We start from the raw sequence: 13,044 nt of genomic DNA, 5'->3' as shown, positions 1-13,044 counted from the left end.
GAAAAATACACTTTCTATATCACAGGTTTTGCATTTAAAAGCCTTTTCTATCTGGTTGAGTAAGCTGCGATCTACCCAAAGCAGTCCAGCCCAGCAAAACGACACGTTATTTTAAGTGGAACATCCAGCCCTCCTGTCATCCAGCAAGCAGGCTTTCAGGAAATTAGCTTTTTCAACCCCCCAATGTATATATTTGCATGGCAAGTCCCAAGTATACAGCCCAAAACCCCACCACCCAAAATATAAATCATTACACTAACAAGATCTACAATATAGTTGACATTTTGGCTTTGGCTTTGCTTTTGAGACAGACACCGAGGGTCCTCGCTTGGGCTTCACCTCGAGGCATCGAGGTGCAGCAGCCAGGCTTCTACCTCCCACCTTTGCCCCTCCTCCACAGCCAAGGGAGAGACCTGAAGTCCACTCCAGGGCTGAGCTTTATTGGGAAGCATTTATCTTCTCTGCTCACGTTTGAGGAAGTTCAGGGCAATTCAGCTCCCAGAACAGGTGCTTCAGGGCAGCCTGGATTCAATTTCCCCCGGACTTTGAGACTTACACTCATGCAAGGACTGACTGGTAAACTGATATCAAGTTATTCATGGACCAAGAGTACACGGGTGCTTATCCATCTAGCAGATTTTTATTTCCGATTTAGTTATGGAGGGGAAACAGCAGATCATACCATCGATACTACTGTTTCAGATACATAACTAATACATGCCTTCACATGTGTCACCGTATTTATGGCCAGCTAGCCTTGCTTTCCCTCTTCACATACACAAGCCCCACTGTACTTCACTAGGTTGCATTTACATGAAATATTACCTGATGAGATCAAACTGCCGTTGCTGGCCATAATAAGTTGGTTCTTTGCCTCCAAAGTCACTAGTTTTGAAACTTTTGGTGTTCCCATCTCCGTCAGATCCATGGCGATATCATCCAAACTTCTGGCTGAAGGAATTTTTGCCTGAAGGAGTTAAAAAAAAAAAAAAGAAAATGCAGCCTCATCAAGTTACCTCTAATTAACTTCAGAACCAGGGGGTCACAGAAGATGATGTTTCACACCTCATCTCCCACAAGATTAAAGGCTAAAGCAACAGCATCAGGGAGCTCAGTGTGCTAGCATTCCTCTCCCTTCTGCCCCCAAAGCCTGAACCATCTCCCAGTTCCAAATCTCTTTGCTGTTTTCACCATGTTCAAAGTGAACAGGAGAAGGAGACAAAAGAAAAAGCAGGTTAAACACTGAGATGTGGGAATTCCCTCTTCAGTGATTACAGTTCCATAGCCCTTAATTGCACACAGGCTAAGATGGATCAAATAACAATACTGTTGCTAATAGACTGCTCAAAAAGCTGACAAAAACAATGTGTACTTTTACTCTGGAGAGTAGTTCAAGCTAAAGAAAACATACAGTGAAGGGTATTCCGGAAAGGTGTTGAAACTTATGCCCACAGTAAAATGCCTTATAACTTACTTTGCTTTGCTTTCTGTCCAAGTAAAACTGATGTTGACTGATGGCCATCACCCAGATGGACTTGATCAGGGAAGTATTTGCATACCAGGTTTGCACTACCAATCCACTCTGACCAAAGGTCCTTCTTGACACTGAAATTCTGAAGCGGCAAAGATAAACGCAATTTCAAGACAAGTCCTTGAGGTTTTAACTCCCACATGCCCCTCTCTCCAGATTTCCTTCTCCCCACCACCCGGCACTGCTGCCTTTCTTCCCTCCTAACCTTCTCTTACTTTTACAAGGTTGAAGTCCCTCCTGGTCAACCTTTGCAACGGGCAGCAGTAACAACCGCTGTGCCTTTTAGCTCAGCAGCATAATTGTGGCTAATGAGACCAATGGTTGGGTACACTATAAATGCAGAAAGGGCAAGCAGACTGCCATGGGATCCCGAAAGGAGTGACCAGGCAGGATAGGGGATCTGGGGGGATCAGCAGAGCATCTTGTCACTGCCCCGGGCCCAACTGAGAGGCACAGTGGTCCTGTGCCAGAGATAGAAAGGATGGCAGCAGGAGAAGCAGGAAGGAAAGTGGAGTCAGAAATTCACCCTGGGCAAAGGCTCTTTCTTCTTAGCACAAGGAAAAGAGCCCGCGGGCGAGCTCCCACCCAAACTGGCAGGGCTCCTCTGGGCCGCTGGAGGCTCAGGCTCCGAGGAGGGAGTATTGCTGCCAAGGCAGGGGAGGGAAGAAGGTGAGCAAGAAAGGCATGTCTGGGTCCTGCAGGCTGCATTCCTGGGTCTCCTGCTGCACAGGCACGTTACAGTGGCCTTTCGGGGAAGGGTTTTATACAGTGAGCAAATGTGGCCATGACAGATAGCCCTCCCTCTGCTCCAGGAGCTCCCCTGGGGGACACATCTGAGAGAAGAACACCCAGAGCTGTAACACAGGAACAGTCACTCCAGGTTGCACACTGTGCCTGTACCTCTTCAACATCACAGCGCCGCGTGTCCATCACCCACAGGCTGCATCCAGCCCGGCCACCCTGCCAAGTGCAGGATCAGGCTCAGTGTCACAAAGCCCACAGTAAACTCAGCTCCGTGTTAAACTTGGAGGCACCCTCCCATCCCCATCTGCTAACAGATGACGACGAATCCCCAGGCTGGGTAACGACTCATCCCACTGCTGCAACCGCTTCCCCCAGCCTTACCTGCGGGGATCATGTACTTCCACAGCAAACTTCTTTTCACGGAAATAGAGATTTTCCAGCTGTTTCCATTGAAATAGCTAGGAGAATTGCAAGAGGGAAGCAGAACACTGTCACTACAAGAATCACCAGGCTCCTGCCCCCAGGGTTATGCAATTTCTGCAAATTACAATTCCTGTGTATCCTCAGCTATGCATGGGCTCAGCAACAACAACATTCATAACATCAACTAAAATAAGTACATAGATACAAACATATAGGATGCCTCTCAAGTGATTTCACACTCTTACAGACAACGCATTGCAGATTGAGGATTTTGCCTGTGACAATATCTGTTTCCATTAACAGCACATTTAATTTCACTGCTAGAGGTTCACAAAGAACTTGGGAGGGCAGCTAAAGCTGCCTTCTCTCTGATTAAATGCAAAAATCTCTATACAAAGTCATTGCATAGACACCTACAGTCTCTTCCCTCAGTCAGAACATCCCCAGGGAATGGCAGCAGCTCAGGGCAAACCAAGACTTTTCTCCACTGAAGACACTGGGTGAGAGGTTCAGCATGACATTTTGGAGCAGGGGTACAACACATGCAGAGAAAGAGCAGCTGCAGGAGGAAGGCACCCCACAACACATACTCCTGTAAGGAAACCACAGATTTCCTGCAAAGTGCCAGCTGAGAGAAGAGATCAAAGTCAACCAGGGCTTGGCAGCTGCACCCGTGGGATCAGAATTTCATACGAATCCGCTCTCCCTTTGCACCAGCATTAGCCACCCTCCGGGTGGGATCCGTCAGGGGCTGCATTTGGCCGAGCTGTTCCCTGGCCCCTCAGCGCAGGTTTCTGCAGCTCCACCTCCTGCCCCCCCCAGCAGTGCCAGGGTGCGTGGGTGCACACGGAAAGCCACACAGGTGTCCCCAGGGACATCACCTGAAGATGACAGGGTGCACAGGTGCGGCACACACGTGCTGTAGTTTACAGCCGGCTGCTTTCCAGAGCTACAGCCCAGGCGGAGGCAGCCGAGGTACTTCCACCCAGGCAGGGCCAGTGTCCAGAGGGAGATCAGCTGGCAACCTGCACGATCCAGCCGAGGCACCTGTGCCATTCCAGCGACCCCCTCCTTCCCCACAGGAGATTTCCAAAGCCTCCGAGGGTGCAGCCACCCCACTGGCAGTCCCCTGGACACGCGACATTCCCGCTGGCCTCTGCCACAACCCGGCACGCCATGCTCCGACTACGGAAGAACTTTGAGTTACAGAAAAAAATTACTAGTTACACCACACTGCGCTTGAGATATTCTTAACACGGATCGTAAATGAAACAAAACCCAGGGCATGCGCTTGCGGGGAAAACGCTGGTGCTCTCGGTGACCTTTCCCTCTGTTTAGTTAAAGCTTTCCTTTGTAGTACTACAATTTATCATTAGACCCTGCTATGTGAAAAATGCAGCAAGGGGAAATGTCATTTACTTAAACTAATCAGTCATTTCCCAGAAGACTGTGGAAGTTTTACCCTGATGCTTAAATAAGTTTATCTTTGTATTAAAAGCACCCGGTCCAATCCATGTTGCTTTCAGAAGAGCCCTCTTTATAAGTTGGCATTGAACTGTTAAATAAATACATTTTTCAAAAGTTCCAACAGCTCATGCAGTGCGTCAGGATGTTGAGCAATAGCACCTGTGGGTGCTGCAGTGCGCAGGGATCCCCAGCAGGACCCCGGCCGCCCACCTCCCCTCACCGCCGCCCCCGGCACTCACCTCCCTGCAGCACCGGCCCCTTCTCCCTGGTACCACCGGCCACTCTGGGAAGCATCAGGGATATTCAGGGGTGACATGGGAAGTGTGGAGCAAGAGGCGGCCACGGTGCCATCCCTCCCCGCCGGTGCTCCACCGGCTTCGCCTCCCACTGCTGACACACGCCTGACATCACCGCCGCTCCCCGCGGCAGCGACGCCTCCCGACCCACCCTTCCTCCCAGATAAAGGGAAAACCCAACCGAGGAGGGAAGAGAAGAAGGTTTCCACCGAGGGGCTGTGCCCCTTCAGAGCATGCTGAGCCCTCAGCGGGGGGCTGTGGTGGGACCCGGCATGGTGAGGGGCTGCAGCAGCCCCCCAAGCCCCTGTGGTGGCCGAGCCCCGGCCCTGCTGGCATTGACTCATGCCCGAGAGGCAACAGGTTGGACCAGAAGCGTGGTGCCCTGCTCCCACGCTCGTAACAACGATGGGCGGGCTTTGACCCTGACCTCTGGGAAAAACCGCCTTGCTGCCTCTTATCGGTTGCAGGTGTTGACTCCCCATCCCCTTGTCCCCTTTATCACTTCCTCTGGGTTTTCCACCACCGGACGCACTCGGCATTCCCGAGGGCTGCGGGAGAAGGGGTTGCCTGCCTGTGGGGCAGCGGGGGTGACAAGGGTCACGTCTGGCAGGGGGACAGCGTGCAGCTGCCTCATGGCCTTGAGCAGGCTCCTGCCCGGGCAGAGGGACACCAGCACTCCGAGGGGCTGGGGGGACCCTCTGTGAGGAGCAAATCTGTCAAGTGCAAATCCAACACCAACCTTGGGTGAGATGTACCCCTGATTACCTTTGGTGCTGAGGCAGGAGAGCAGGGAAAAAGAGGAAAAAGAAAGCAAAAAGAGAAGAAACACCAAAAAAAAAAAAAAAAAAAGTCTTTGCCTTTTTAAAAAAACCTGCGTGGTATTGCCTCAGGGTGTGGGTAGAGCTGTGCTCCACTTCCTCCCCACCCTGTGCGATCCATCCCAGCCCAAGCGGGAGCTGCTGGGCGCCCGATGCGCCGGCACATTCAGCGCAGACACTCGCCTCCACGGGGCTGTGGCACCCACGGCTGTCCCTCTGCTGCTCCACCGGGCAAGCCGGGTTCAAAATTCCGCACACAGGGTGCATTTGTGCTCCTCTGGACTGAGAAGTGCCCTGTTCAGCCATCTCACTTCAGAACAACATGAGCTCCTTAGCAATCAGCTCCTCCAACAAACCCTCCTGCAGTCAGGTCCTTAAACAAAAGGCCAGTGATTGTATGAGTAGCTCCAGAATAAGTTGTGGACTAATAATATTTATATAGGTGCACTTAAAAATAATCATGGCTGGATTCATGAGGACAAAAAGAAGGAAAAAAGGTCTCAATACAACGAAGGGGGGGAAAAAAAGGAATAAAAATAAACTATAGTACACCGAATGAAATTCTATGAACTCCTTCAAATAAAACTTTTCTAAATTGTGGTCAAAAGGCAATACTCAGGAAACCGTCACTGCACTAGAGTCTTCCTGCTCTTCAAATACTCCCTAACTCTGTAGAGACATGTTTCTAAATCATTCCTAATTTCAATCCTACCTAAACAACATGCATATTAAAAGACAAAAGAGTTGTAAAAAAAATAATAATAATCTGGAAATCAAACTGGTTTTTGAGGGCTGGAAGAACAATTAGGAATAATTAAAATGTTTTTGTGGAAGTTTTGCAATGCATGTTCTCTTTAACCAGACGATTAGGTCCACCTGAGCTAATGAATGTTTTCCTAATAGCCTTCCCATCCATTTAGATTGCCTGATCCTTAAAAGCTCCTGAAAATTGCAGGGAGTATGGCAAGGGCTGCCTGACCATACAGCCCTATCCGACTACAGGCTGAACGTAGCCTGGCTGAGGTTGGTTTTCTGGGTCTTTCTGGAGAAGGTGGAGGGGCGAAGCTCCCTGATTGCACCTCCTTACTCAGCCCCCTCCATGCACCAGCCAGGTTCCTGCCACCCAGCTGCTGCTTTTGCCAGCCCATGACTTTAAGCTTCCTGCATTTCTGCTGCGATCCTCTTCCCGATACTGCAGAACATCCAACAAAAAGGTGTCACCCTTCTAACCTTCCTTTCCATGCAAAAGGAGCTGTAATTGTAGTCTAACAAGACACAGAGCAGACACAGACTGCTTAAGTAGGGAGACACCTTAGTAAAAGAAGCAACTTTTTCCCCACCCCTACCTGGCTGATTTTACATCCAGTTTTGAATAAAATGCAAGTTTGTCTGGGCCTGACAGCAGGAGCTCACTGGCTCGGAAAAACGGCCCCATCAGGATCACAGGCAGGAACTGGCAGGGCCTCCACCTTGAGACACGCCAGAGAGCTGCTCAGGGGCCCTTTGCTTAATATTCCTATAGCCTGATGCATTTTGTTTACCTTTTTTTTTTTTTTTTTTTTTTTTTTGCAAGGGGGTGAAAAACCAAGAGAGAAGCTGGCTGCACGGGTAGTGCAGCCAAGCGCTGCTGCGCCAGCCCTGGGCACAGCACATGCTGGCTTTGCAGCCAGGATGTTTCCCACTGAATTTGATGGCAAATCCTGACCACAAGCTAAATTACCCAGACCTCTGAATTTCTGAATTTCCACCCAAGGGATCATTGAGCATGGAAGTGCAAACCACACTACAGTGTTAGCAGCAGCCTTCCCCTCGGGAAGCGCTTTCAAAGCAACTGGTGGTACGTGCAGATCCTGTAAGGAGGTTCAGCAACCAGCATCCCAGGAACTGGCTGGGAACAGCAATCTCCAGACAAATCTGGCAATTCAGACCATGGAAACATAAAAAGATTTCTGCCCACAGGAATGCACCCCACCCCGGTGAAGGAAATTACCACCCTGCCGGCAATGCTGGAAGAAGGGCTGCATTTCAGCCCCTCCGTTGCAGTTTACTGTCTGGCATACTACCCTCAACTGAAATCTTTTTGTTTTAAATTGCTTTTCCTGGCCAGGGAGGGAAGCATTTGAGGAGATGGCACAAACTGCTCCACCTGCAGCAGCTTCTGAGAGGAGGCAGCAGACTGCTCCCACCTGTGCCAGCATAAATTGGCAGAGCTCACCTGAAGGCATCCTTCATCTCGTACATATTAAGCCAGTCCTATAAAAACCTCTTCAGTCACATTTTTTCTAACATGTGATGATCTGACCTTGCCCAGCTCTCACTGGCATTGGCATTAGTAAGAATGAGAGATGCCTCGACACCAAACGCGTGTGTTTTGGGGCAGGCGATGCTCAAGCAACTTTCTGCACATCTGGAAGGAACTGAATTTCAGAGTGGTCTCATCACAGCTCTGTGTTTATTTTAAATCATCATGCGAGCTTAGCCTCTTACGCCTAAATCAATGGCTTCTACTCAGTGAGAAATAAACACCGTAAAAGAAATCTCTCCCTAATTAGATCCGCCTGCTGAGAAGCCCGTACAAACGCCATTGTCTTCTGAACCACTCCGCAAAGCAGGACAGCAAATTTACATTAAGTAAATGTTCCACAAGGGAAAACTTTCAGCATCAGCTCTTAGTGTATGTTGAGTTAAAAGAAAAATATCAAAACATGTCCCTCCTCCAAGCTCAGGAGTGATGCACCCCAACAAAGAGGGAGTCAGGCAAAACCACCAGGAGGCTGCATGGATGAACATGCAGCTCGTGGACAAAAACACACACAAAAAGGAAGCAAGGACAGGGAGCCTGGGAAGAAATACAGAGAAACTGTCCAAGCAGCCAGGGATCAGGTCAGAAAAGGTAAAGCCCTGACAGGATTAAGTCTGGCCAGGGATGTCAACGGCAACAAGAAAAGCTTCTTCTATAGGTTGGTGATAAAAGGAAGACTAGGGAAAATGTGGGCCCTCTCTGGAATTAAACAGAGACCTGGTTATCCAGAACATGGAGAAGCCTGAGGCAGACAACTTTGTTTCCTCAGTCTTCACGGGCATGTGCTCCAGCCACACCGCCCAGCTCACAGAAGGCAAAGGCAAGGACCAGGAGAATGAAGAACTTCCCACTGTAGGGGATCATGTTCAAGACCATCTAAGGAACCTGAAGGGGCACAAGTCCATGGGACCTGATGAGGTGCATCCACAGGTCCTTGGGGTACTGGCAGATCAAGTGGCTAAGCCACTATCAATTGTACTTGAGAAGTCGTAGCAGTCCACCGATTGAAAAAGGGGAAACATAACCCCCATTTTTAAAAATGGAAAAAGGAAGACCCAGGCCAGTTGGTCTCACCACTGTACCCAGCAAGATCATGGAGCAGATCCTCCTGGAAATGATGTTAGGGCACATGCGAAATAAGGAGATCACTGGTGACAGCCAGCACAGATCCACTAAAGGGCAAACTGCACCTGAGAGACCTGGTGGCCTTCTACAACAGGGTTACAGTGTTGGTGGATAAGGGAAGAGCAACTGATGTCATTTACCTGGGCTAGTAGGAGCTGTCCCTTTGGAACCTTTAAAGATGGTCTTTAAAAGTCCCTTCCAACCCAAACCATTCTAGGATTCTATGATAAATATTACCCATTTCAAAATGAGTAAACTCTAACAAAACCACTTCTAAGAACATAATGCATTCACAACAACCTGCAGTAGAGTTGAAATTCTTGTAGATTTGAAACAATACCATAGCAAGATTAGTTCTTCTCTTCAGACACTATAGTTCATTTTATCACCAAGGAGTCACCACAGAAACACAACGAAGTGGGACAACAAGTAAAAAAGCCAGCAAGCTGCCTTCCCAAATTCCTATCCCTCAGAGGCTCACCACGTACTGGCTGAACACAGAATAAACTCAACTCATACCCTAACACACATTCCATAAACAAGAGGACGCACTGTTTATCTCATCAGGGAGGATAGGGGTAGACATACAAGGGAGATCTATTCTGTTTTGAAACAGCAAACAAATTCCTGGGACCCGTTTTATGCTTTCCCTAATTGATTCAGAGGAGACTGGGGCAGGATCTTGGCATGCCACCCCATAGCAAGCAGGAGGCATCTCTCCAGGCAGGAGGCATCTCTTGGTATTAACTGCAGCCAAAGGGAGAATATGTTTGCAAAGCAGCAGGACTGCAGAGTTAATCCCAGGTCTGAGCTGAAATCGGAACAAGGGTTTCAAAAGCCGGTCTTTTTTTATGCCCTGTGAGACTTCAGGATTATAATCAACAGAGCTCAGCGTAACCTCCAGCCAGTGCGGAGCCACTATACAAAGAAAAGGACAATTTTCCTAAGTGACGCAAAAATAACTCTCCATTTTCAGTCTATTACAGAGCTGGAGCACAGCGCTCTCCTCCGTGCCCATCAGTTTGCAGTTGTCGGTGAGGGGTAAAACAGGGGCTCACTTTGCCGGAAACCAGTTCCAAAGCAATACAAGCTTTCAGGAGTAACTTACAGCAACAAAACTCCTTTCTCCAAACCATCTCAGGTCAAGCAGCAGAATATTAATAGCCGGACTCCAACCTCCCCAGCCAGCTTTACACCCAGACACACACAGCAGGTTCTCCTGGTCCAGCCCTGAGTCACGCACCGTCCTCTCCCGCAACACATGCTTCCCTCACAGATGATTGACAGTACGTGCACAGGCCTTGGCAAGGCTGGATCAAGATAAGGATCTGGAGGTTGCTTCATCCAGGTCCATCGTGCAAGTTGTCTCCTGTGCAGAGTTCTCAGCCTTGGAACTCACACAACAGTGTTGAGCCAACAGCGAAGTCTTGGGATAACCACTGTGCTTCAAGGCTCATATTTATGTCTCTTTGCCTAGAGACCTGCTTTGATAAAGCCAAAAGATTTCACTTTTTGAGGAGGACGGTTATATTTGCTGGGATTTGATTGATGCTTCATTAATGGGTGCAGTTAGTTACATACATATTTTTTATCATAATTATTATTTAAAATTTTATTCTGAATGTGGACTCTTACCAGATGCCTATGATGAACACATTAAGCAAATGCAGCTATATCTGACAGCAGCCATTAGCACTGCAGAAAAGACATGGGGGAGCAGAATAAAACCCCCTGGTGTAAACTCAGCTGGAGCACAGGCACCAATTCCTGCCCAAAGCCTCCCACCTGAAACCCAGCAGCTTTCCCACAGCAGCCAGGGTCAGAGAGGTTTGCACACCCATAGATCACTTGTATCTGTAAAATTAGCAAAGATCAGCTTGGTCTTTGTAAGACTTGGACTCAGCCCCTCCCTTTTATTGAGATAATCAGCTTCATGTATATTTAAACATTGCTAACTGGACAAGTGGAACACAATAAGGATGCTCTTTCCCAGATGGCTAGGGATAAACACAACAGCACTTTTGATCCACAGGATAACACCAGCACATGGCACTTGACTTTGGCTCCATCCCGCAAAGGAAAGCAAGAAAATTCTGCTAAATCCAGCAAAACCAACACCTCTGCTCCAAAAGACAGGCATGTAAACCATGCCTACTCCCCTCCTGCCTGCTGCTTCTGAAAGGACTGCGCTTGCTGATTCCTTGGGGATTCAGGCAAGCTATACAGACTCTTTTCTCTGTGAAATATATTCTGATACATTCATAAATATGAACAAACAACAATACTGGTTAAAAGGAGACTTCTGCCTGCTGCACCACAGGCAGCAAGGCTATTGCTACGCTGAAATAAACGGCAGTACGTCAACATTTTAACTCCAAAACCAAGTCTGGAAGCGGGTGCCTCTCTGGATCCAGCGTTTGCTTCCCCCCACCAAAAGTGATCTGATTCCAAGTGCTTCCATGGATCACATCAGAAGTGCACTTTATATTTCAAACCCTCAGACACTTTTTGTATAAAGAAACCATTTGCATATTTAGCCACGTTGGTTAAAAGCAGTCATGTGTCAGGACAAGCTGTGGCTTCAGTCATTTGTGTCCCTTCCTATTAACACCAGACACAAATCCATAAGGATACTACAGCCATATCCATCCCCACTTTTTCAATCAGCTTATTAGTGTTATACCTCCCCTCTGCATTTAGACTCCTCTTTCCCACCTTCCCTTTTCATCTCTATCTTCTGTTGTATAATTACAACTACAGTAAAGCAGACAACTAGTATCATTTCCATTGTAACACTTCCACTGCAGAGGTGAACTTTGGTTTTTATTTTATTTTTCTTAAACACAGCTCCCGGTGCATTCAGAGGCAACGCCTTGTAACGAACTGTAGCAGGGTGTGACTTGGTATCTGGGCCCTGCTGACCTTAAAAATTTTTCTTAATCTGCCTGGTTGATGTTGCAAACTGAAATCCCACAAGCATAAAAACTGCTTGGTGAAGCAATGTTTCTAGCCAGGCAGGCTGCATTTTCTTGGAAAGCATTGCTGGTCACAGCTGGACATCTGGGCTAGAGAGTGATCCGTGTTTGACCTGACCGGAAAAAATCTTGTAGATGTTGCCTAAAACCAGGGAAGTGCTCATGAGCAAGAGGAGCTCCTTGATGCTCTCCTTTGACAATTGACAGCTGCACTAACACTGACTTGACTTTCTGGGGTTCCTCTTGTGTCACTGTCATTTAGAAGAGGTACAGTAAGAGAGACCTGGGATGAAACTATGTGCTTTACTAAACAAAGGAAGGAGATACAAGATCAACCTTGGACACACAGGTATATAAATACACCAAAAGAAACCAAGTCATAGCCTGCTCTGGAAAAAGAGAAGATCAAGTTGGGAGCTTGAAGGGCAATTACTCTTAACAAGGAAGTTTTGTTAATCTGCGTTTTTTGGCACAGATACACTAAACAATATCATTTTGCAAATATAAAATTCCCTGGCAGGAAGCACACGCTTCATGTGAACTCCTGCCCAGATCATTCCCGGGGAAGAAGAACAGCAAAACTCCAGGTCCCTATCTCCTCACGGCTCAGATACTTCAACGAAGACACGACCAGAAAGAAACCACACACACCCAGCCCAACCGCACGGCTCCTGCACGTGCAGCCCCGGTGGTTTTAACAGCCAGGCGGGTTAAATCACCCTTCAAAGGCTTCCAAGGCTCAGCGCTGTCATGGGGAGATGCCTGTGGCTACAGGACCGGGTGAGCTCCCAGTGTGCTGGGCTCACAATGGGCTTTCCAAGGCTGCCGGCAGCGGAGCCTGTTGGGGCTAGCCGGCGGGGCGTCCGGGGGGGCCACCAGCACCACATGGGACCCTCTGCCCTGTTCAAACAATGTGGGAGGTTTGCTGGCAGAGTTCGCTCTGCAGGAGACACACGGGGGAGCAGAGGGGTGGAAAAACAGAAGGACGACCTCCAGCATTTGGCATTTACTCTCAGCCTCCTCTTACAATTCATTGCATCATGGAAACATAGGGCTGCCCAAACAGGCCTGCAGTTCCATGCAGTTCCCTTGTATTTCGCAGGTATCAGTGGAGCCTTTTATCCATTCACACACAACACACACCTACGAAAGCCAAGTGGATACATTGCTCGAGTACAAGGCCTTTAGTCCGGGACTTGCAGAAACCCATTTGCTTCATACTTCTGTAGTTACCCCTGGAGGCTGCCAAAATTCCTGTCCCGAGACCACCAAACTCTGGACAACACAGGAGCCAAAGTTCCCAAAGGGAATGTCTATGATCTGTGTGAGGGAGAGTTCGACTGCCTGAGTGCCAGCAGAATTC

General features: G+C 48.5%; 1 protein-coding gene across 5 annotated transcripts in view; it reads right to left on the bottom strand.

Moving 5' to 3' along the window:
- The window catches only part of FRMD4B (FERM domain containing 4B), a 138,471-nt gene that overhangs the window by 13,777 nt on the left and 111,650 nt on the right, over nucleotides 1-13,044 (bottom strand). For all 5 annotated transcript variants that reach the window (XM_056336309.1, XM_056336306.1, XM_056336308.1 and 2 more), the window contains 3 exons: nucleotides 2,657-2,733; nucleotides 1,475-1,613; nucleotides 826-967 (listed from right to left, as the gene is read on the bottom strand). In XM_056336309.1, coding sequence (XP_056192284.1) covers nucleotides 826-967; nucleotides 1,475-1,613; nucleotides 2,657-2,733 — 358 coding nt within the window. The remainder of the gene's footprint in view (nucleotides 1-825; nucleotides 968-1,474; nucleotides 1,614-2,656; nucleotides 2,734-13,044) is intronic.

This window comes from Falco biarmicus, chromosome 4 (assembly GCF_023638135.1).
Source record: "Falco biarmicus isolate bFalBia1 chromosome 4, bFalBia1.pri, whole genome shotgun sequence".
Classification (NCBI taxonomy): domain Eukaryota; kingdom Metazoa; phylum Chordata; class Aves; order Falconiformes; family Falconidae; genus Falco; species Falco biarmicus.
The sequence above is the reverse complement of the archived record's forward strand: the minus strand, read 5'-3'. Positions and strand labels throughout refer to the sequence as shown.